The sequence below is a fragment of the Peromyscus californicus genome, unplaced genomic scaffold (assembly GCF_007827085.1).
Source record: "Peromyscus californicus insignis strain IS unplaced genomic scaffold, ASM782708v3 Scaffold_15__1_contigs__length_86483966, whole genome shotgun sequence".
Lineage (NCBI taxonomy): Eukaryota > Metazoa > Chordata > Mammalia > Rodentia > Cricetidae > Peromyscus > Peromyscus californicus.
In genome coordinates, this window is record NW_026294447.1 from 50,909,047 (window position 1) to 50,933,522 (window position 24,476).

The 24,476-nt window shown below is 40.3% G+C and overlaps 1 protein-coding gene across 10 annotated transcripts in view; it reads right to left on the bottom strand.

The window, feature by feature from the left end:
• Positions 1–24,476, bottom strand: part of Atxn3 (ataxin 3) — a 38,388-nt gene that overhangs the window by 5,576 nt on the left and 8,336 nt on the right. For 2 of the 10 annotated variants that reach the window (XM_052738806.1, XM_052738805.1), the window contains exons 2-10: positions 23,379–23,543; positions 23,108–23,152; positions 20,752–20,837; positions 20,309–20,375; positions 17,406–17,493; positions 12,831–12,963; positions 9,705–9,871; positions 8,420–8,516; positions 1,796–1,893 (exon numbers count right to left, since the gene is read on the bottom strand). In XM_052738806.1, the coding sequence (XP_052594766.1) occupies positions 1,796–1,893; positions 8,420–8,516; positions 9,705–9,871; positions 12,831–12,963; positions 17,406–17,493; positions 20,309–20,375; positions 20,752–20,837; positions 23,108–23,152; positions 23,379–23,543 (946 nt within the window). Of the gene's footprint in view, positions 1–1,795; positions 1,894–8,407; positions 8,517–9,704; positions 9,872–12,830; positions 12,964–17,405; positions 17,494–20,308; positions 20,376–20,751; positions 20,838–23,107; positions 23,153–23,378; positions 23,544–24,476 lie in introns of those variants that run through there. The other 8 variants (XR_008218358.1, XR_008218357.1, XM_052738813.1 and 5 more) reach the window with 6 other exon arrangements.

Here is a 24,476-nt window from a genome sequence, read left to right on the forward strand (position 1 = left end):
TAGGTCTCTGGAAGTGATGGCTAGTGCTGGCTCTGATGATGGCTCATCTTCCCAGGCCCGTGCAGCCTGCCCCACTCTTTACCTTTTGTTTGGTTTTTCAAGACAGGGTCTCTCTGTAGCCCTGGCTTTCCTGGAACTCACTTTGTAGACCAGGCTGGCCTTGAACTCAGACATCTGTTTGCCTCTGCCTCCTAAGTGCTGGGACTAAAGGCCTGTGCCAGCACGTCCGGCTCCCTTTCTTTAGCTTTTAAAGACAGGACTGCTGGAGACAATTTTTCTCAATTCTAAAGAGTGTGTTAATTACTGCATATGTGATCCTGGGTTTCAAAGTTTCTTCCAGCACTTTAAAATACATTATCCACTCCTTCACTCATAAGAAAGCTCATTTCAAATTGTTGTTGGGAAGGTTATTTCTTGCTGATTTGGGATAGTGTCTTCAGTTTTCAGAAGTCTGTGAGTCTTGGTGTGTATTTCTTTGGCTTTATACTCATTTAAAATTCATTCAATTTCTTCAGTTTGTAGGTTTCTAGTTTCTGTCAGATTGAAAGCCATTATGTCTTCACAAACTTTTTCAGTCCCTCCCTCATCCCCATCTCTTTTGGAGACTCCTATGAGTTAAGAGGTTTTTGTTACAATGTCACAGGCCTCCAACCTCTGCTCATCATTTATGGTCAGTTATCTGTGTTGACGAGAATGATGTAATTTCTACAAGCCTGTCATCAAGTTTACTGACTGGTCTGTACTGAGACTATTCACTGAGTTTTTACACTTCAGCTATGTTTCTGCTCTTGAATTTTTATGTGGAATCAAGGTGTGGCAGAACATAACTATAATCTCAGCACTCAGTAGTCAGAAGTAGGACACTGGTGAATTTTAGGCTAGTCTGGGCTAGACAGTGAGACTCTGCCTCTGCCTCAAAAAAAAAAAGAGGAAAGAATGAAAAAAACAATGATTAAAATTGTCCGTGTGGCTTCTTCTTTCATGTTTCTTCACATGATAGTGGTTTTCAACTGAACCCTGGGTACTTAGGTATTGTCAAACTGCAAATCTACTCCAGTCTTTGATTTGTGAGCCTCCTCTGACAGAGGTGTCTGTGTGGGGGTATGTGTACATCCACTGTAGGTGCCCAAGTCGGACAGAGATGTTAAATCCACCTGCAGCTGGAGTTAGAGGATTCTTTATAATGTGCTCTCTAGTGCAAGTCCCATCTCATATCAACAATCCTTCATCAGTTTATTGACTGTTTTCTTAGTGTACAATTCTGAGAGTTCTGCATAGATCCTCCTCTGATCGACAGGGTTTCTTTTCCACTCAACTTTTACCAATACTTGGCTCAAGTTTAAGACCTATTAAATCAAGGCCTGGTGAGTAACCTGGACTTCCAGCTATTATCTCAATTATGCTAAAGTATGTTTTCCTTTATTAGGTGGTGAAAGGTACTTATTTTCCATTCACTAATATTCATTACCTCTGGACCACCACTGGAGGATTTTTGAAGAATGTGCTAACTGTGAAGTTCAAGTACTATGTGTGTGATTTTAAAACCAACCAGGGCATGGTGGTGCATGCCTATAAAAAGACCCAAGAAAAAACTAAATAAATAAAACCTAAGTATTCACCAAGTGTTCTAGTCTGTCTGCTTCTTACTTCAGAGGAGCTTAGTTGATCACAAATCCATTTAGGAGTTTTAATACAATCAAAAAAGGAAGAAAATATAAAGTAAAAATGACATGGACCCTGGGTGTCAAGTAAAGCATTTGAGTAACAGTCCTGGTGAATGGCCAGAGAGCCATACCTTGGTTGTTCCCACGTCCTCCTGAACTTGTGGTCGGTCTTTCACAAGGGTATGAAAGCTGTCTAGGTTGGTCTACCTCCTCCTGCTGCTGCTGCTGCCTGAAAGATTCAAAAGTGAATATATGTTAACAACACCTAAGAAATAAATATTCCACGAGAATACCTATCCAGGTAGGAAATAAGCTGTTCATAAATCAAAGTGGTCACTGGCCTGAACACCCCGGAAGGTGAGAATTAGTTTGATAATTACAAATATAAAAGTGTCAAATTTATTCTAAAAAAAAAATTTACATATTTGAGTTATCAGACAGGAAGTAGGCATTTTCATTTCCTTTATAAGGTTCACGAGTAGTTATTCAAATGCAAATGAATGTTGTTATGCATCTTTAATATTATTAGGAGCCACTGAAAAACACCTTTGATAAGACGAACCATCTCAATTTAATGTGCTCTTCCCTGGCTGGCTCCTCTAGTCAGTCAGTCAAGCTTCTCCCTGGAGACCCCCTTGACTCCCTGGAGACTCTCCTGACCATCCCACATCAAGCAGCCACCTGTTTCACTTCAGTTCCCAGCACAAACATACTGCCACTGTGATGCTTCTGTCTGGTCTGTAAGCTTACTAGAGCACCAACCATATGCTGCTCCTGTGTCCCCAGTACCTGAGACTATGTCAGTCACACAGCAACTTCATCACACACTTGATGAATTAAAGAAACGGAAACAACTGTATGGCAACAACAGTGCCACTGTATGTTGGAAGTATGTGCTCTGCATTTTGATTTTGATTTTACAAGGGGTTACAGTTAAGAGACTACATGAATCTCAGAAGACACTTTTTAAGCAGTCCTAAGACTGAAAGACTTATGCATTATGACACAGCTACAAGTCTATGGGAGCCAGGGAGTGAAATTGGTGGTTTGAATATGAATGCCCCCCCCCCCATAGGCTCATATTCGTGTAGCCTTACTGAAGAAAGTGTGCTACTGGGAGGTGGGCTCTGAGGTTTCAAATGCCTATGCCAGGCCAGTCTCTCACTTCCTGCCTGTGGATTCGGATGTAGAACTCTCAGCTACTTCTCCAGCATCATGTTTGCCTGCATGCCGCCATGCTTCCCGCCATGATGATAATGGACTAAGCTCTGGAACTGTAAGCAAGCCCAATTAAATGCTTTCTTTTTTAAGAGTTGCCGTGGTCATGGTGTCGCTTCACAGCAACAGGACACTGAATAAGACACTCTCTCAAACAAGTCGTGAAGCTGGCTGTGGTGGCTTGTGCTACTGAATTCCAAGCCCAGGAATTCAATGCAAGCCTGGATAACATATCAATCCCTACCTCAAAAAGAAAACAAAACATGCGGGAGTATATTCTTATATTTAGAAAATGGAAGCTGAAATACTAAGCTACAATGAGAAAGAACACAAGTTACTCCCAGATGCTTCTGATATGGCAACAATCTGGGTAAAGGGTTCTTGGAGCTACAAGGAATTCTGCACATTAGTTCTACTTTTAAGTAATAAACATACACAGAAAGCATCTATAAATGACTGAGATTAAGAAGTCATAGATTAAAAAGTTGTGCATGATTTTAAAATGACCAGAATTCAGTTATAAACAGCACATATTTTTCCCAGCATTCCCCTCAATTTTGAAGAAAGGACCTCTAATCAGGTTGCTAGCCTAGGATGACCTTGAATTCTAGATCTGCTGGCCTCTACCTCCCATATGCATGGTGCAACACCACACCCAGCTTGGCCTTCTCAGTTTTGAGTTTTAAAGGTGAGGAACAAGACAACTGAGATAGTAGGAACTCCATCTTCTCCCTGTTGGCCTTCTTGGGTTGTATGCCTTCACACACGGGCCGTCTGTAGCACAGCCTGAGCTCTGGGGACCCTGGCATATCATGGAGGCTTCTGGATGCTCTCTTCTTCCTCCACTTAAGTATCTATGTCTGATAGAGGGATAACCTTTAATCTACTTCTAATTTTTCATTTAACTGCCAATTATTGTACATATTCATCTGGTTATTATAACTTTCAATTATGTAAAATGAGAAGAAAGTTCGCTGCCAACCTTGAAACAAGCACTGCAAAGCACTAAGATGTTGCTATGGAACAAGTTCCTCAGCACCCTTCCCACCATGTCTTCAGTCCTACAGAGGCTGCAGAGCTAGAACCTGGTTTCTGCTTGCAGAGTAAGTACTCACACGAGCTACAAAGGGCAGAAATGAGTCACGGAGGCACAGCTATTTTCCTGACAAGCAAAGTCAAGGAGGTTCAGTCCTGAATCCTACCTCAGGGCTGTTTCAGTGGGACCAGGAAGTCTTGACAATATGATATGGCTTCCTAATTCCAGGATCCAGCTATATTTGTTTTTTGTTTGTATGTTTGTTTGTTTTAAGATTTAGTTAGGGAGTTACATGTGGTGGTGCTCGCCTTTAATTCCAGCACTCTAAAGGCAGAGACAGGCTGATCTCTGTGAGTTTGGGGCCAGCCTGGTCTACATAGTGAGTTCCAGGACATCCAGGGCTACACAGAGAAACCCTGTCTCAAGAAAAACAAGAGGCTGGAGAGATGATTTAGCAGTTGAGGGCACTGGCTGCTCTTCAGACAACCTGGGTTCAATTCCCAGCACCTACATGGCAGCTCACAACCACCTGCAACCTCAGCCCCAGGCCCACAGGACCTAATACTCTCTTCTGGCCTCCTCAGGCACTGCAAGCATGTGGTACACATATATACATGCAGGTAAAATACCCATACATATAAAATAAAATTGAAGGAAATGTTTTTTCTGATTTAATATATTTATATATGATACACAAATGTTTTAGATTATATAATTGTATAGGTGAGTACCCTCAGAGTGAGAACAGAGTGTAAAGTCCTCTGAAGCTCAGATGTGAGCAATGTGGGGGTTCTGAGACCTGAACCTTGGTCCTCTGCAAGAATATCTGATACCCGTCATCCTAATCAGGAGTGGTCATAGCCCTTCTCACAAACTGCTATATACTTCAGAAGCCTGGCTCAGAACTTCCCTAATATTATAAGCCTCTAATTTCACTATTAATTAGTGTTTTGTTTAACACCCTTACCTGTTTCTGTTTCTTAAACTGAACTGTGTAATAAACTAAGCCAAGCCATTAAGTGACCACATAAGTATTAGGCAACCAAAGCATCACAACACTCCATGGCTATGGACATTTGTATCCATCCTGCTGAGAAACACTGTTTCTTGTAACAGGCAGAATACAGCATTCAAAGCTCTACTTGGAGAAGACATTAATCACGCTAACAAATATCTGTGGAACATGTGACAGCTGACAAATAGTCTTAAGATTCATCACTTAATTCTATGCTCCCAACCAACAGCAGGCGTTAACAGTGCTGGTGTGGACTCTGGCTTTGGTTTTATGACTGATAAACAGATATACAGATCACTGCTAGAAAAAATGTCATGTTAAAGAGATATTACTTAGTTACCCTTGCTCATAAACTATGAATTTATAATAGGCTAATTTTTAGTACTATTTTTTACACAAGAAAAGAAATCCTACAATGTGTTTTATTTGATATCTACATTAAGTATGAGGCTTCTAACACTCAATGGAGGAAGACAAGGGATGAACTGTGACTAACAAGTTAGCACCAGGCCAGTGTGGAGAGGGAAAGAAGGAAAGTCAGACAATCTTACAGCCAACAGCCCAAAGACAGACTCTAGAGAGAGAGGGAACTATTCCAGCAAAGCAATCAGGGATTTGAGTAAAAGGCAAGTGCAGCATGCACTTTTAACCAATGAGCTATCCTCAGCCCCTTGGCACCCTGTTCTTAAACTTGTAGTAAACTAGCACTTTCAAATGCTAGTCAATGTTAAAAATAAACACCACCAAGTTAACCCTTAATTCATCTCAGCTATATGTGACTAAGTAGAACATTCCCTAGCTGTCTTTAAGTCCTCAGGACAGGATAAAAGACAATCTTCAATGCACAATCAACCACTAGAAAAGAGGCATGCTCATACCCAAACTGCCTTTTAAAAGGGTGCAAAGTTGGACAAAATCTCTGTCATCTCAAAAGCACTAGTTACGGTTTTTAAGTTGTGATCATTATAGCTTAATATTTATCACGGGATGTTACTAAATTATCTTTACTATTACTAAAAGTTCAAACCTACTGGAAGTTTCAAACTTTTGTTTCAAAAGAATTAACAAAATGTCTAAATAAAAGGGGTTGGTGACAAGGGTCAGCAAGTGAAGACTCTTGCTGCTAAGCCTGACGACCTGAGTTCAATTCACAGGACGAGGTACCAACTCCTGCCAAGTGACCCGTGTGCCGTACACAGTGGAGTTCTCTCTCTCTCTCTCTCTCTCTCTCTCTCTCTCTCTCTCTCTCTCTCTCTCTCTCACACACACACACACACACACTCCTACACACACTCTCTCAACTCACTAACTCACACATACATACACACACATTCACACACACATACACACATTCTCTCATACACACACTCTCTCACACACACATTCTCACACACACTCATGCACACACACATACACACATATTCACACACACAGTCTCACGCACACACACACTTTCTCATGTATACACACATACACACACACTCTCACATACACATTCTCTCACACATACTCATGCACACACACATACACACACATTCACACACAGTCTCACGCACACACACTCTCATGTATACACACATACACACATACTCTCTGTCACATACACACGGAAAGAGCGAATATATATGACAGAAAAAGAGTATGTATATGATAAGAGGGGAATGTATGCAGTCACTAACATCACTTCTTGAAGGAAGAGAGAGTGGGAACATACTTTTAAAAAACTCTTAAATTTCCAGACTACTAATTATGCCTACTTAAGTAGCTTTTGAGTTATTTTTAAAACTAGATATTTATATAAAATTGTTGACTATCATTATTATTTTGTGACAACAGCATTTATTAGGGAAAAAGAAAAGAGAAAAGCAGAGAAGCCAGGTATGGTGTGCGCACCGGCAATCCACCACTCGAAAGTGAGTGGAGGTTTAGGACCAGGCCAGGCAGTAAGGGAGACTGATCAGAAAACAACACAGAAACAAAACCTAAACAACCCTACAGAACACAACAAACACCTCCCAAAATTCTGTAGGCACATACTAAAATAGTAATGGACATGACGACTGTGACTTATTACAAGTCCATGCCTGTGGGAGAATGGAAAGAAATGGGAGTCAGGGGCATAAAAACCTGGGTCATGTGTTGGTATTTATTAAATTTGAGTAATAAATATGGGTGTGTTATGCATAAATCTAAGGCTTATTATAATTTAAAAAGTAATAGTTAATTTTAAAATTCAAAAGGATATGAAAAGCACCAGTAAGCACTATTTTAAAATGTAAATATAACTAAATCTATTAATCAGTCACTGAATAAAGACTAGAAATATCTCACATTAAGAGGATGTCAGCTGATCAGAACTTTCCTTCATATACTTCTGAGTTGTGACTTAAAAAAACAGAAAACAGAAAAAGATAAACATTATCTTCACAATACCAGCAGATGCAAAAATGATCTAAACTTTATACCACTAATCTACCAACTACGACTCTAAGACGAGGCTGCTTGGGCTCAGAGGTGCTGATGTGTGACTGCTGCTGTTGTGCTGGGGTTGAAGCCCTAGCCTCCTCACACATGCTGGATAAGCACTCCACGCTGAATTGCATTCCAGATGTTCAGAGATTTTTAAATGTGAAAATAAATGCATCACTGATTGATGAGACCTGTTATATAACTGTAGAGTCCATCTCTGGCCTTATCTTTCTGACTTGAGATCAGAGGGTTCAATTATCTATTATTGATCATAATAATTGATCATATTACTGGTCACTTTTAAGGTAGAGTTTGGTTTAAAAATAATAAAAAAAGCTGCATATGATGACATATATCTGTAATCCTAACACAAGGGAAGCTGAGGCAGGAAGATAGCCAGGAGTTTAAGGCCACCAGACCACATGACAAAGCCCCGTCCAAAAAATCAAAGATAGAAATAAAAGAAGACTTGTGAATGGCAATTACTAGAAAGGAAGACACTATAAAAGTGTAACTATGTCTTAAGTACTTATAAACTGAGTATAACATACAGGTTTGGGAGCATATGGTTCAGACTTCTGGTTTCTATACCCCTGATGCTGATGGGCCTTGGGCCTCCTAAAGTGACACAGCAGGACTACAGAGCACCTATGGCTTGTACTTGGGAATACGCCCCACCCCACCTTCCTCAAATGCTCTTCTCCCTGTTAACTGAAGGGAGGGTTAGCAAGGCCAATGGATCGATAGGCAGTTAGTTCTTCCTGTCCTAAGTCCGGTTTCCTTCTGATAAGCAAAATTCCACAAGGTTTCCTTTATTCTACTCCATGTCAATTTATTCAAGATCGGGCAAAGGTTTTTCTCTAAAACCATTAAGTATTTCACACCTTATTTGCTGTAAAAACTTAAAATATATAGATTTCTGTATGTTCATAGGTTCAGGCAGTAAGCAGTAATTTACAACCAGACAAAATAACCAAGTATTAAATATGTAACTTTAATCTGTACCAACTACTTTACTTTTCAAAGTAGGCTTCTCTCCTCTTCCGCAGCTCTTCTGAAGTAAGATTGGTACTTGGTGTCTGCGGACTATCTTGAGACATACTTCTGGAACTACCTAAAAAAAGCCAATCATTTTATATACCTGTTCAAGCAGCAGTATGTTTGTTCTTCCTGGAGCAAGCTTCTAGAAAGTTTTCTTCTTAAGAACATTCCACTACTGCTCTGTAAATGTAAGGAGGCTATGGAAGTCTCAGGGAAAATCTAATGTGTTACTGCAACCGAGGCTGATGCCATCTGTGATGCTGATATGCGAATACAAGTCCACAGTTCACCTGGTATGAGAAGTCTTCAAGACCACACTTGTATACTCTTTAACTTCCCCAAACTGCATTTATACCTTCAAAGGCATGATATTCCTCAAAGCAATCCATAATCACAACCATGACATGACCTCACTCTGTTCTCAACAACTTAGAAACCTAAGTTCTCACCAATAATTGTACTAAACACAGATCCCATATTAATTGTGACAGTGGTAAGATCGTTTTCTGTGCATTACTGCAATAATCCAGCCAGGCCCCTGCTAATAAAACATGGTACTTCACACTACATGGAGTATGCAGAGGCAGGCCTGGAGGTGAGAAGTCTAGGATAACAGGAATTGGCTATGTTAAAGGATCCTCAACTCACTAAGACATTTAAGGAATTCAGATGATGAGCAATCTCATTAAAAGTAGAAGCAGCTTCATATAAATTAGATTAAAAGAAAATCACAAAAATAAAGTACTTCATGCTTTCAGTAAACTGCTTTGAGTGTTTCAACACTTTTTTTCTGCCTACATTCCCAAGGGGGTTTATCATCACTCTCCTCCACTGATTGACTTATATCAATGAAAAAGGTGTACCCGAAGAAGAGGGCTTAAGTTTTATTAAGCTGTACAGTCAGGAAGTGCAGCGTGTCCACTGGCATGCATTTGTTAAAACAGCTAGCTTGGGTAAGGGTCATCTAGCCACTAGAAGACTAATTCAATTAGTTGTTTGTATTCGTTTGGTATTGTAATCAAGTAACATAATCAGAAGTAAAATTATAGCTGTATTAAACACAACAAATACAGTCCTAGTATAATACAGGTCATAAAACTGATTCAAGACGTGGGAAATCTAAAAAAAATACTGAAATTCTAGAGCTATTGCTTTTGCAGTAACTATCAAAGAACTTCCAAAAGCACAAAATTTCCAGAAAAGCTGAGGACGTGAACCAGTTATCCAAAAATAACTAAAGTACACACCAAAATGTTCATACCTTGCATACTAAGCTGAATGGCCCTTCGGAGATCAGCTTCTTCATCCTCTATATCAACTTCCTGACGACTTATCGCTAGAGCTCTCTGTAAATCATCCTCATCTTCATCCAACATTCCCGACCCATCGGCCGCCTCTAGGACTCGTTCCAGATCTGCTTTGAGAACACTAAACAACAAATGCATTCATAAAAATTACAGCCTGGTCTCTGATTTTATTTTTCATTAAAAAAATGTTTTATGTGTATGGAGATTTGTTTGCATGTGTGTTTTGCACAATGTGTGTGTAGTGCCTGAGCAAGCCAGAAGAGGGTGTTAGATTCCCTGAGACTGGAGTTATACAAAGTTGTGAGCTACCACATAGGTGCTGAGAATCAAACCTAGATCCTCTGGAAAAGGAGCCGTTGCTCTTAACCACTGAGCCATCTCTCCAGCTCCATAGTCTTCTACTTCAGATAAAACATAAAGGCACTTACAAACTAAAGATTTGGGATCAAAAAACAACATTCTAGAAGATAAGGTCTAATAACAGAACAACTGAATCTAAAGGAAGATATTTAAGTAATTCAAAGTGGCTCATTCCATAAACTTCACTAAAACACAGCCTTGTTGGGCACTGTGGCATATGCCTGTTGAGTAACAGCTACTTGGGAGGCAAAGACAGAAGGATGTCAGAGTTAACAACTGGGCAACCTAATGAGACCTGTCATCAGAAGTGGGGGATGGGGGATGGAGTGGGGTGCAGTGGGGAGGGGTGGAGTGGGAGGGATGGGACAGGACGGGATGGGGGGACAACAATGACTAGGATGTTGTTCATGAAACTCAGGATTTGAACACAAACACTACAAATAACAATAACAATAATAATAATAATAATAATAATAATATAGAAGCTCAGTTTGGAATGGGGGAGGTATATCCTAGATATGTAGCACAATAGGTAGAATAATTGTCTAGCATACACAAACCCCTGGGTTCATTTTCCTGCATCATGAATAAAAGAGCATGGTGGCACACACATTTGTAATGCTAGCCAGCCTGAGCTACTTAAGATCTTATTTATTTATTTATTTATTTATTTATTTATTATTAAATTTGGGGGGGGGTTCAAGACAGGATTTCTCTGTGTAACAGCCTTGGCTGTCCTGGAACTTGCTTTATAGACCAGAATGACCTCAAACTCACAAAGATCCTACTACCTCTGCCTCCCGAATGCTGGGATTAAAGGCGTGCACCACCACCGCCTGGAGAGATCTTATTTCAAAAAATAAATACAGAGGCTCCTCCAACAACATGTGGACATGTCAAACTGCCTCCTAAACACATTTAGACCTGTAGACGAGTGCTACTCTCAGGAAAGCTTCTTTTTTGCAGCCAGTTCTTGGTTGCCCACCAGAACTAAATAACTAGGAAGAGTTAATTGGTGGAGACACCACACACTTCGGTTACATAACATAGAGAAATCAAGCAGGAACTGAGTTGGAAGCTTCCACTTCACTGACTAGCTTTCATAGGCTGGTAGGTGCTATGTAGGCTACTGGAAAAGAAAAATCATTAATAGTCTTAACCAGACCCTGTAAATGCTACGCTATAATATTATCATGCCAGAAATGGTGACATGACTATTATGGGGGGCAACTTTTTCTTTTCTTACCCCACCATATCCCGCACCCCCCCCCCCACACCCCAGACAAGGTCTCACTATGTAGCTCTGGCTGTCCTAGAACTCAATATATAGAACTGACTGGCCTCAAACTCAGAGAACTCCACTTGCCTCTGCCTCCTGAATATTAAGGGCGTGTGCCACCATACCCGGCCCAACCATTTTTTGATAGGATTTGAGGGCCACTCCACAGAAAGCAATTCATGCCTGGTACCATAAACCTGTCAAAAGCCCATAGGTCATAGGGCTGAGTAGGTCATGGGCCCTAGGTGGGGGACACAACTACTACTGTTTTACTAAATAGACATGTCAAACTCCCTTCAAAATACATTTAGACCTACAGATTTGTGCTCGGTCAGAAAAACTGCTTTGTGAGGGGCAGGCAGCGGATAGCAGCTAATGCAAAGACTCAGAACCATTCAAAGTGCTTGAGAATAGGTGACGGTTAGGTGCTCAGACTTTAATGGGATGCCTCTATCAACCCTCAAGGAACTTCATGAGAGGGGGCAGAAAGGATGTACGAGCAGGAGATTAGGGAGGGATGCTGCTAAATGCCATCTCCTGACCAAGACATGGCTGCTATGCTTGTGAACTCACTATAGTTACCAGCACAAACCTGCACAAGATCAGACGATCACCATTCCTGAACGGATAGGGGAGCACTCATAAGGTCCCCATCCCTAGCTGAAAAGCTACTTGGCAGTTCTCGCTGCTAAGGGAGGGGGCAATTTTTCTTCAGTGGTACAGCCACGGGTAGGGTGTCCATGCAAGCAATTCTAATTAAACTCAGTGATTAAAAAAGAAACAACAGAAGAAAACAGAAAGTGGACCTGTGGGAAAAATAAAGGGATTCAGAGGGGATAGAAAGGGGTTAAGACAGGATAATGAGGAGTGAACATAATAAAAATAATTATATACATGAATAAAATTGTCAAGTAAATAATACTTAAAATAAAATTACATAAACACATCAAAGTCTTGAATTCCCTGTCCCCCATCAAAGTATTTCCATATATATAATTAAATAAAATGGTCAAAAATTTTTAAAAATACATGAAACAAAAATAGGGGATTGGCATAACTGAATAGAATATTTGCCTAGTATGAACAAGAGGTTGATCCATAGCACCACAAAAACAAATCCCCAAATTAAAAATAAGATAAAAAAAAATCATTGGTGATAAGTGATCACACATTAAATATAAGCAGTGTCTGGAGAGATGGTTCAGTGGTTAATATTACTTCCTGCTCTCCAAAGGGCTAAGTTCAGTTCCCAGCACCCCCACATCCTGCAGCTCACAATCACCTGTAACTCTAGCTCCACAGGATCCAACCCCCAATACCAGCCCTGGTGGACACCCACACACATGTGGCATATACTCACAGACATGAAAACTGTACGCATGGACACTTCATTCTAAGGGCATGCTATATCATGTACTCCATAGTCACACCAAATGTTTACCTCTGTTCTTTGAGCTGTGCCAATTCTTCTCCAATAAGTTTTGGTCGATGCATCTGCTGGACTTTGATCATCTGCAAAAGCTGGTCAGCTTCGCAGTCTGGCAGATCACCCTTAACAACAAATATAGAATAACCTAAAAAGAGGCAAAAACAAACTAAAACAACTAGTAGGAGGTTCAGACTTAACCTGAAATGATAGCTAACAGAAAGGTAACAGTACAGTTGGAAACACATGAGGTGCAATTCAGAAAGACCTGACTTCTGTGATAACTCTCACTTGGATCAGGAGGGTAGTCTCTGACAAACCCCACAGAATCGAGCCTCACTGTTCTCATCGGGTAGACTCCGTGACTACAGGAAACAAAAGCAGTCCTGTCTACACGGGCCCTAGAAAGGCAGCGTCTGACCACAGGACTACTCACTGAAGGGAACGGGCAGGCAGGTAGAGGAGGGGTGGAGCTGGCAGGCAGGTAGAGGAGGGGTGGAGCTGGCAGGCAGGTAGAGGAGGGGTGGAGCTGGCAGGCAGGTAGAGGAGGGGTGGAGCTGGCAGGCAGGTAGAGGAGGGGTGGAGAAAAGGATCTGGACTCAATTGCTTGTGCTGAATCCTAGCTCTTCCCCTTCCCAATTATTTGATCTATCTGTGTTGGTATCTTTAATTGTTGAACAGAGATAAAGGAACCTTCTTCAAATGAATGGTGTGAAGATACATTTGCTAAATACGTCTGGTGACTGGTAACATGGATAAAATAAGTCGATGGAATACATGTGGGAAATGGCAGCTCCTCACCCTGCTCCCTGCCCCATCCACAGAGCCCTTCTAACTGAAAACAGAAGCTGAGAGGCCAGTACCTCAAATATAGTCAGTGGGCCAATGGGCCTCATGCTTTGGAAAAAAATACACTGGTACAATGCAATTTTTAATAAACATGCACCAAATAAGCCAGGTTTTCTTAGCTACAACTAAGTCCAATTTATTGAATGTTTTCTACCATTGATTTTCTTGAACTTCAATGAAACAAAGATTGAGAGGGCTATTCACTAAAAAGAATACATTTAACACATTTTTTTGGTACGGACGAGCTTATTCAGAGTTCAGATGTCTTAATGTGTTTTCTGCTAATAAAACTGTTTCTAAACCATAGAATCAGTATGTCAGATCACTATGATATCTACTGAGTAGGTCTTGAAGAAAAGATATTCTGTCTTATGCAGACAACATACTAATTCTGGATTTTTACTTACCACGTTGGAATTAATTTTCAGTATGTTAGGAAACCACTAATTGGTAAAGTAAGTGTGTGATATAATATACATTATGTTTTTAGAAAAGCGCTCAGACTGCTTTATCAACATCACATATAGAACCAGGGTCCAAGAAGAACGGTTCTTCCTGCAACGGAAGCCGGAAAGAAAACACATATAGGCAGGCAGGCGAACCCAACTAACCAAACAACAACCATAGAAGCCAAGTCCTCTGAGGCTGGAGAGATGGTTCAGTGAGGAAGAACTCTTGCATGGCAGCTCACAGCCATCTCTAACTCCAGTTCCAGAGGATCTGATGCCCTCTTCTGGCCTCCATGGGGCACCAGTCACACATATGATGCACAGACATACATATAAAGAAAATACTTATACACATAAAATACAAAAATAATTTTCAAAAAAGTCTTCTGTGAACATGTTTGATTTGAAATCTTCCTGGACTGCTAAATGAAGATGCTAGCACCAGGACCGGTGTTCAGAAGGAATGTCTAAGCTAAAGAAAAAAGTCTGGGAATTATGAGTGTACAGATCGTACTGTGATTAAAACAATGAAATGGCACGTAAGGAAGAAGCTGAACTGGAATCTGGGCGACTCCAACAGTTAGAGACGGGAAAGGGTATGAGCCTGAAAGAAGCGGTGAGACAGGCAGATGCTGACATGTAATACCACTGGGTAATCTTTAAGGACATAAGGGATCTAAGCACTGTTGCTTAACAGAGGCTGAGATGACAAAGGACAAGCAGACATCAAATGCCACGTCATCCCCAAATCAGCAAGAACCTAGGTAAGTACCTACAACTCAGTTCTAGTCACTAGAACAGCCAGGAGGTCAGAGGAAAATATTCGCAACAAGAAAAAAGCCAAGATGTAGGAAATAGGCAAAAGACCCATTCTCTCCCCCTGCAACAACATTAGTAAATAAATTAAAGGAAAAAAACAGAGATGAGGAAATTTCTAAGTAGATCTAAGAAAAAAAAAAATTAACCCAATACAATTATTGAACCTGATTTCATTCAACTCAGAGAGAAATGTGAAAGAACTAATCAGGGTTGAGAGGTAAGAGAGACTTAAGCACTGGGTATCTGATGTCATGAAAGCACTGTGGTTAGCCAGCTAGTGACATGGGTCAGAGTAGAGTTCTACCTCACATGCACACAGCCATGGGGTTTTCAATCCCCATCACCACAAAGCACAACATTTTTAAGTAAGGTTACAAAGTCATTATGTATGTTTTTGTTTTAAAAAAAAATCATTTTTAAAGATTTAACAGAAAAGACAGTAGAGTGAACAAGAAATAGGAAAGGTATAAAGAAATAGGCCATGTAGAGGTAGAGGTACAGGGAGATCAAGAAATCATTTCCTTTCCTTTCATATTACACACACACACACAGAGACACATAGAGACACACACATACACACACACACACACACACACACACACACACACACACACACACACACACGAAATTTGTTGTATTCTGTTTAGACAGGGTATAATCAACTGCCTCCTCAAATAAAGGAGGTCCAGGAATTGAATCCTGGTGAAAAGGCAGGATTCACCAGTGATAGAAGAGAGACTTTTGGAGACGCCCTGGTTTATGGCAACACAACTGGAATGAGTTCAATAGGAGACAGTGCACCAGAAATAATTCTAATGAGAAAATTATAAATGGGCAAGCAGCTATAGTTTCATAGTTAAGAGAAGCTCTTCATTTCATAAAAAGCCAAGAGCTTTTTACCCATGGACAGACACTTAGGTAGTGGGGGGAATGTTCAACCCAGGAGAGCAGAAAGCCAAAATCGAATGTTGACTAGGTGAAAAGAACAGGGATACAGCATACATGGAGGGATGGCCTTAGATGTAGGGCTCAAAATACAAGAAGACACAGAAGTAAGGTGACAGATTTGCTATCAGGAAGAGAATTATGCCTATGTTCTCAGAAGAATACAAGAGAGCAAGGCATAAGGCATATCAAGCTGTAAGGAAGGGAAAGCTAAGCTGTAAAATAATCACCAAAGAAACATTTGAAATCTGTAAGGGCAAATAACAAATTAGAAAAACTAACCAACATATTTTATGTAATTTTTAAGCCATGTTTGGTACTGTAGTACAAGAATGTCTAGGGTCAAGATTTGGTTTAATTGTGGTCAAGATTCTTGTTATTTAAGAATGATGGAGGGCTGGAGAGATGGCTCAGAGTTTAAGAACATTGGCTGTTCTTCCAGAGGTCCTGAGTTCAATTCCCAGCAACCACATGGTGGCTCACAACAATCTATAATTCGATCTGGTGCCCTCTTCTGGCATGTAGGCAGAACACTGTATATATAATAAGTAAATAAATCTTAAAAAAAAAAAAAAAAAAAAGAGGGGGGGGAATAGGGGAGAGCAAGGAAAGAAGCTGAGGAATAATCAGGGGCTGGAGAGATGCCTCAGAGGTTAAGAGCACTGGCTGTTCTTACAGAAGATCCAGGTTCTGGTCCCAGTACTCATATGGTGGCTTACAACTGTCTCTGTGTGAATCTGAGTCCAGGATTCCCAATACCTCTCTTCTGGCCTCTTTGAGCACTGCATGCATGTAGTGCACACAGAAACATGCAGGCAAAACACCTTTCCACTTAAAATTTTAAAAATCTTTAAAAAGTAAAATAATCAAAGTAAAAACTGCAGAGTCTTGGGTCTCCTGACAACTTGAAAGCCTGGTCAGAATGGCAAAGGAGAAGGCATTCATAGAGGTAGAAGGTGATGGTCAAAAAATACGATGCTTACAACTGAGAATTAAAGGTAGTTGGTTATTGGTAATGTCAAGACAAGAGTGAAGAAAATAATCTTTGAAAGAGACATGGTTACTGGCGTAGAAATGACTAAAAATTTAAGGAAGAGAGACAGATAACCAGTCATCTAAAGTCTCCAGTAAAAAAGGTGGCTTACAGATGAGCACAGGTAGGGCGTGGTTAATCCAGAGGTAGGTTATTCACAGGCATGGAGCCCATAGAAAGAACAGTGGCTGAAAATAAGTCAACAGGAATGGTAGGAGCTTGTACCTCCTGTCAGCCCTGTGATATACAGGATGTAGAAGGGAAAAGGTATCACTTAATAAGGGATGCAAAGGAGGCCCTGGCTGAGGGGAGGTCCTAATGTAGGGAGCACCCACATGGAACTATGTCACCCAAACCACAGCCCTGAGGTGAACACCTATACTGTAAGGGTAATTCACTGCCACTGCCAGAGATCATATACTAGTATACACACAAATAATGACTCAGTTTTTCTTTAAGCTACTTTCAAAAATAAAATTTTTGGTATTTATTTACCTTCTTGCTGTAACTGAGCCAAGAATAGTGCGAGGTATGTATCTGATATTAATTCTGGACCCGTCAGCAGAGAATTCAAGTTAAACCACTAGAAAAAAAAGATACCAATATCGAAGTTAATGAACATTATATGCAAAAATAATTTCTCATGTTAAACATATAACAGACCAAAATTTAGTAAGACAGTCTAAATAACAAATATATCAAACTAAGATTTTTCTGAAGTACTGAATACTGTGATTAGAAAAACATGCTGTACACCTGTCACTATTAAATGCCTTTTTAAAAACAATTTTTTTAACAACAAATTAAGGCATAAACTTGAACTCCTTCTAAAAGGACAAAAGCTGATAGTACCTTAAAATGCCTTTATTGACAGCTATAATTACATGGTTTCAAAATATCAGGTCAACACACCTACTCATGTCATACTGGCATAGGAAAAAATGATAGCTACACACTTTTTCATTTGGTCAAAAGACTCCGATTTTTAAAATGTAGACATTCTGGGAAGGGATTTATAATCACCCTTTAACAAGACCTCTAAGCTACTACTGCATGTGATTAACAGCATTAAGTCATAACCGCAGAGGTGCCCTTTCTTAAACAGAAAAATACAAAAAGGTTCCAAAGTCATGCTCAATTCCATGCAAAACTAACAACTCTTCCTGGACTTTGATACAAGCCAGAGTACTTCTTCCAATTATTTCTTTCTTTACACAGAGACCAGAAGCTATCCTCAGAACTCACAGATCCACCAAGCCTCTGCCTCCTGAGTGCTGGAATTACAGGTGTATGCCATCACACCCAGCTAAAAATCTGTTCTTAAGAACATAAATGAGAACCAAGGACCAATATACCAATACTAGCCATCTTCTGTAAATGTCAAAGATAAAATAGTCCAAAATGTAAAAAATCCAAAAAAGAGCTCAAAATTTAAAAAGCTCAAAACAATGTTTTCCTACAAATTACTACAAAGTTGCTTATGAGTTTTAAATTTCTAGGCCTTAAAAATCCAGGGTTGCTTTATTCAGAAAAACAACACTAGGTCCAAATTTTCTAAATAAACCCTCAACATCTGGGAGGGAGGAGGGCAGAGAAGTCAAATGAAATTGACCTGGCTCTTGATAGAGGTGATTCCTGTCCCAATTCATCTCTGGGCTACTACACACATCTCCTGACCTGCTCTTCACGACCTCACAGAGAACATAAATAATGCTTTTTCCTTAGTTTTTGGAGAAGATTGAACCTAGGACCCTGTGCTTATTTTAAGCACATGTCCTGCCAATGATCTACAGCACTCAGCAATCACTGAAGATTGCTTCCAGATGGCCCAGTTAAAAGCTACAGTACGGTTTACCTAAAATAAATAAACATGTACACACATACATAATACACACACACGCGCGCACAGAGTGTCCTTTCCTTTTAAATACTTAATTTTATGTGTATGTATGTTGCACACCATGTGTGTGCTTGGTGCCCACAGAAGGAAGAAGAGGCATTGGCTTCTATGATCCTGGAATTACAGTCCATTGTGAGGCACCATGTGGGTGCTAGGAACCAAACCCAGATTCTCTGCAAGAGCAGTAAGGTCATACCCACTGAGCCCTATCTCCAGGTTCAATGTATTGTTTCTTTTCTTTTTGCATTTAAGGTAATTTATTTATTCTTGGATTTTTAAATTTTATTTATTTTTATTTTATGTGCACTGGTGTTTTGCCTGCATATATTGTCTGTGTGAAGGTTTCAGATCTTGGAGTTACAGACAGTGGTGAACTGCCATGAGGGTGCTGGGAATTGAACCCAGCAGTCAGTGCTCTGCTGAGCCATCTCTCCAGCCCCTTCTTCTTGGATTTAAGACAGGGTCTCACTATGCAGCTTTGGCTGGCCTAAAACTCAGAGATCTCCCTGTCTCTGCTGGGAGTAAAGGTGTGCACCACCACACTTAGCATTTTTGCCTTTTATTTAAAAACAAAAAACAGCTTTATTGAGGCATAACTGACATGAAATAAACTGCTGTCCCTCTCCTGTCTCTTTTGTCGTCCAGGCTGGCCTCAAGGTCTTCCTAGGTCAGTTTCCTAAGTGTTGAGTCATAGGTATGGACCACTCTACTTGGATAAACTGCACATACATCTATTAGAACCTGTCTTTTTTTTTTTTTTTTTTTTTACAATTAGTCATTTAAAAAATATTTATTAAACCATCAACATGACCAGGACACTGAACACATTCAGAGTCCAGTCTCTTGTCCCCTCTGGCCTTTCTCTGGTGTTCCCTCTCTCCATCTCCAGCCCTACACAAGCACTGGTCAGCCTACTTGGTGTCACTGTGTCTACTACTCATTGCTGAGATTCATCCATGCTGCTTGTGTATTAACAGTTTATTCCCTTTGACTGTCTGAGCTTGTTTTTAATAACCTTATCCAAGTTTAATATTCTAATAAGAAGACCTTTACATGACTGCTTCTTTCAAAAGCATGGGCAATGGTGATTTTATGCAGATGTATGTACTACAGAACAATGGAACTGCCTGAATAACCCTGTCTGGCCAATGCCAACTGCTAAATGTTTTGCTTATTCCTGACATTCCAGACTTTGTTACAGTACTGTGCTAAACACAAATCGTCACACAAAAACATACTTAATAGTAACCACATATGCATTGTTTTAAATATAGAATTTTTATTATGATATAACTTGTATGGTTTTTATTTTAAAAATCTGAAGAGAAACTGATTATCTTCTCTTAAGATAGCCAATTTTTATCTGCTGAATTGAGTCCAGGCTCAGGTAGAGTGTATGGGATCTGGGCTTCATTCTAAAGACACCAATTGCTTGCATTTTATTTTTAAATGGAGTATATAGTGTGATAAAAGGACAAGAAAGGAGAAGAAATATTACCTGTTTTCCTAATTTTCTAACTGTAAACCAATGTTCTTTATAATTGCATATAAAGGATCTTTCATTTCTAGAAAAGATAAAACATATACTGTTAATACTGTTAAGTGGGATATTATGATATATACTAGCAAGTACTATAAAATTTCTATCAGTTATGATATAGTTACACTTAAGTGTTACTAATTTTAAAAAAATAAAAATTGCATAACTCTATGCATTTTCCATAGGAGCTTAGTAATGTTATGCCCCACAGCCTCCACACCTCAGGTCAGTGCCACCACTGACACTCGAGGGTACCAAAAATGTGACACAGTGACATAGTGAAGTCCAAGGGCATCAAATTCAGTATCAAAGCAAAAACATTCATGATGAATTTGTCCTCATTCAGAAACTATAGCTTTAAAAATCAAGTTTAAATAAAGAAATGTAGGAAAAAATCTTACATAGGATCAATTCTGAGCCTCTGGTACTCTGGACTGTTGAATAGGATTAGTTCTAAACCCCAAACTTTCAAGGCATTGCTTATAACCTGTCAAAAGAAAAACAGCAACTTTTCATGAGCTAAACCTTCAAGTAGCACAGCTACATTGTGTAAGCAACTGTGCTCAAATATAAACTTTGAGGATATTGTTTTTAAAAAGTATATCCCCATGATACCCCAATAAATCCATAAATAATATATACATGTGAATTTAATTTCATTGTTATTTTTTAAAGATTTATTTTTTATTATTTTTATTTAAGTGTATTAGTGTGTCTGAGTGAGTAGAGACCACTGTACAAGTACCTGTAGAGGCCAGAGGACAATATCAAGTCCCTGTATACTGGAGTTACAGGCAGTTGTAAGCAGCCTAATGTGGGTCCTGGGAACTGAACTGGTCCTCTGAAATACTATTAAGCATTCTTAAATGTGAAGCCATCTCTACAGCCCCCACAAATCCATTTTAAAAGAGTGCTTTCCATACTAGGTTTCTGAGAAATGTCAGAAAATGACACAATTCATAGATAAAACTGTCTCAAGAATCCAGAAGCACATTCCATCTGTGTGTATTGTTTGTAAAACTATTCCACTACATACACTCACTGTAAAACTAGTCACTACACACACTCACTGTAAAACTAGTCCACTAAATGCACTCACTGTAAAACTAGTCCACTACATACACTGACTGTAAAACTAGTCTACTACATACACTCACTTGCAATGGCAGTGACCAAAGGCATACAGTATAAAGTAAGTTCTCCCTAGGGATTGAAAGAAAGGTTTGGGGGCTGGAGAGATGACTAAGTGGTCAATGGTGCATACTCCTCTTACAGGACCAAAGTTCAGTTCTCAGCACCCATGTCAGAGGGCTCACAAGCACCTGTAATTTCAGCTCCAGGACTCCAATGCCCTCTTCTGGCCTCTGCAGACAGAAGCACTCATGTGCACATACCCACACACAGACAGACATATACAAATAATTTTTAAAATAAAAGTAAATCTTTAAAAAGGTTTGATATACTTTAGACTTCTGCAGTCATGAACAAAAAGTCAAACCTGATTATTGCAAACTGAGAAAACATTCTACCTGTCCTCCCAGGTGGGCAATAAAGAAACAAGCACACTGCGTAGTAACAGAGCAAACACAAGTGCCGCACACACAGGAGACAGGGGGGTGGGGGGTGTGGGGGTGTGTGTGTCCCCCGCTGTGCCAACTCTGACCACGGCTCTCAGCTCAGGGCCAGTGGTCCTTATAATGTCACAGTGAAGCACTGGGGGGAAGTGCTAGAAAAGGGGGACTCAAGGAGGGTGGAGCAGAAGGAATTAATAAAGAAAAACACCTGCAGAAATAGATCTCTCAAAAGAGATTCTGAAAGAACTTAGACAACTCTCACATTGTTAGAATGTGTCCATAGAGAAAAGAACCCCATAAGTACATGAATTAAGTTAGGCATGGTGGTCCCCAATTGCAATCCCAGCACCTGGGAGACCAAAGCAGGACTTTGGGAAGTTCAAGACCAGGCTAGGCTACAAAGCAACACCCTGTCTATAGAAGCAAAATAAACAAACACACATAAATAACCGCAGGGCTGGAGGTTTTCTCTAGGACAGAAATATCTTAAATATCACCCCCAGCACCATAAAGAATAAACCACCATAGAATTAAAATGGAGCCTAATGGGACTTGGCTCTGTGGTAGAGTCTGAGCATCTGTGAGGCCTTGGAGCCAATCCCAATCCTACACTCCAAAAGGGCTACAAATTACCACACAGATCAGAAGCCAGAGAAGTACTACAGGAACCCAATCCTGTAGGATGACTCAAATGGAAGGCTGCAAGCCACTGTGATTCTCAGATGTACCACAGATAATAAATTTGAAGCACTGTAATTTATTAGAATTAAAGCTATTAGCATCTACATGCAAATGAAGCCATCTCTTTCAGAAAGCAATTTTTAAAGGCCCTGTTCTAAACTGAGTATGGTAGCACACACCTATAATTCCAGTCTGGAGACACAGATGGGAAGATGTACATAAGTGCCGGACCCAGACAGGACTATATAGTGAGACCCTGCCTGTCCTAAGCAAGTGAGCGACCAAAGCCCTGTTCTAAAGTGTACAGTCCTAATGCTCATCTCTCTATGTGTAGCACTCTGGAGCGCAGTCTTCTGTAGACACAGTTCACTGAGGAAACTACTGAAGGCTCCATCGTTACATAAAAAGCTGTGCCAGGCTGTGCCACATCAACCACAAACTTAGAATAAGCACAACAGCACTAAAAAGAGGCAGCACTTCGCACACACCCCAGACTACTTACTTGAATAGAGAAAAAGCCGCTGTCGTCCATATTTCCAGAAGGCTGCTGTTCAATTTTCATGGGCAGTTGTGGGCAGAGAGGGATGAGGAAAGGATTAAAACTGTCATTAGTGTGCACATTGACAAGAACCCGCTGCACAGTCCCATTTACCAAGTGAAGAACAGAGTTATAATTAACACGTCGGACTCCTGTGGGGAGAATGGCTCCTCCTCCTTTAAAGAGCACCCGTACTTTAAAAATAGCCCGGGCTTTGCCAGTGTGAAGTCAGTACCTGTAAAAATGTGCGATAGTCCTCACTGGTAACGCCTCCTTCTGCCATCCTCATCCTTTCTTCTTCATCCAGCTGGTGTGCAATCGAGGACAGCTCCACAGGGCTAAAATACTCCCCTTGCAACAGATTATTCAGGCAATGCTGAGCACAAAGTGAGCCTTCTTGCTAGTGTTTCCAAAAGAATAAATTTAAATGTGATTTATTAAGTGGATCGGTAGAGTATCTTCTAAAAACTATAATTACTAACTTTTTAATACGGTCAAAACAAACTTTATAATCCTTAGGCAAACCTATTGTACAGGCATATGCATTTTCATTTGTCCACATTTATTTTACAGCTATTTCACTACAGGAACAAAAATGAAGAATGATTTACAGTACAACTTCAACTACCCAATCTCATAGAAGCCTAAAAATCACCCTATTAAAACATTTAGCCTTGTGAATTTTTCAGTACCTACAAGAATTCATCTTTGGAGATTTCATGGCAAATTACTACTGCAAAAAGGGAATGTTATCCCCTAGAACATTCATTCTTCTAACAAGTTAGTCAGTATTTAACATTAAAAGCCTGTCCTTTCAAACTCCAGACCTGGTGTAAGTGAGAACACTTCTGTCTCAGGCTAAATAAGACCCAGCTCTAGAGCTGAGGCTTCCATCGGCCAACTTTTCAGACTTATTCCATGTGGTATGTAAAAAGGAGAACTGTCCCAAGCTGACCGCAGTCCACGTCCATGAGTGGACAAGTTAGCAAGAGGAACTGCAGCCAAGTTCAGCTCCCCAAGGAGTCCTTAGCATCCTCTCGTGGAGGTGGGTACAACATCCCACGGGCCTGGTTAGCTGGCTTTCCTATACAGCTGGCACCCAACCCGAACTCCAAATCCAGCCTGTCCGGCACCTACGGCCTTCTTGTCACTCTCCTAGTCCTTAGAGTGTTGCTTTCCTAAGCTATAGGTAAAGAAGGGGGACTCAGGAGTGGATGAGTCCGGTGGACACAGACCCAAAATCCGCCTTTCTTGGGGGCAAAGGCAGATGGGAGAAAACTTCCTCTGTTAACTCTGACCCACTAAGGGACCAATAAGGCCTACTGATCTCAAC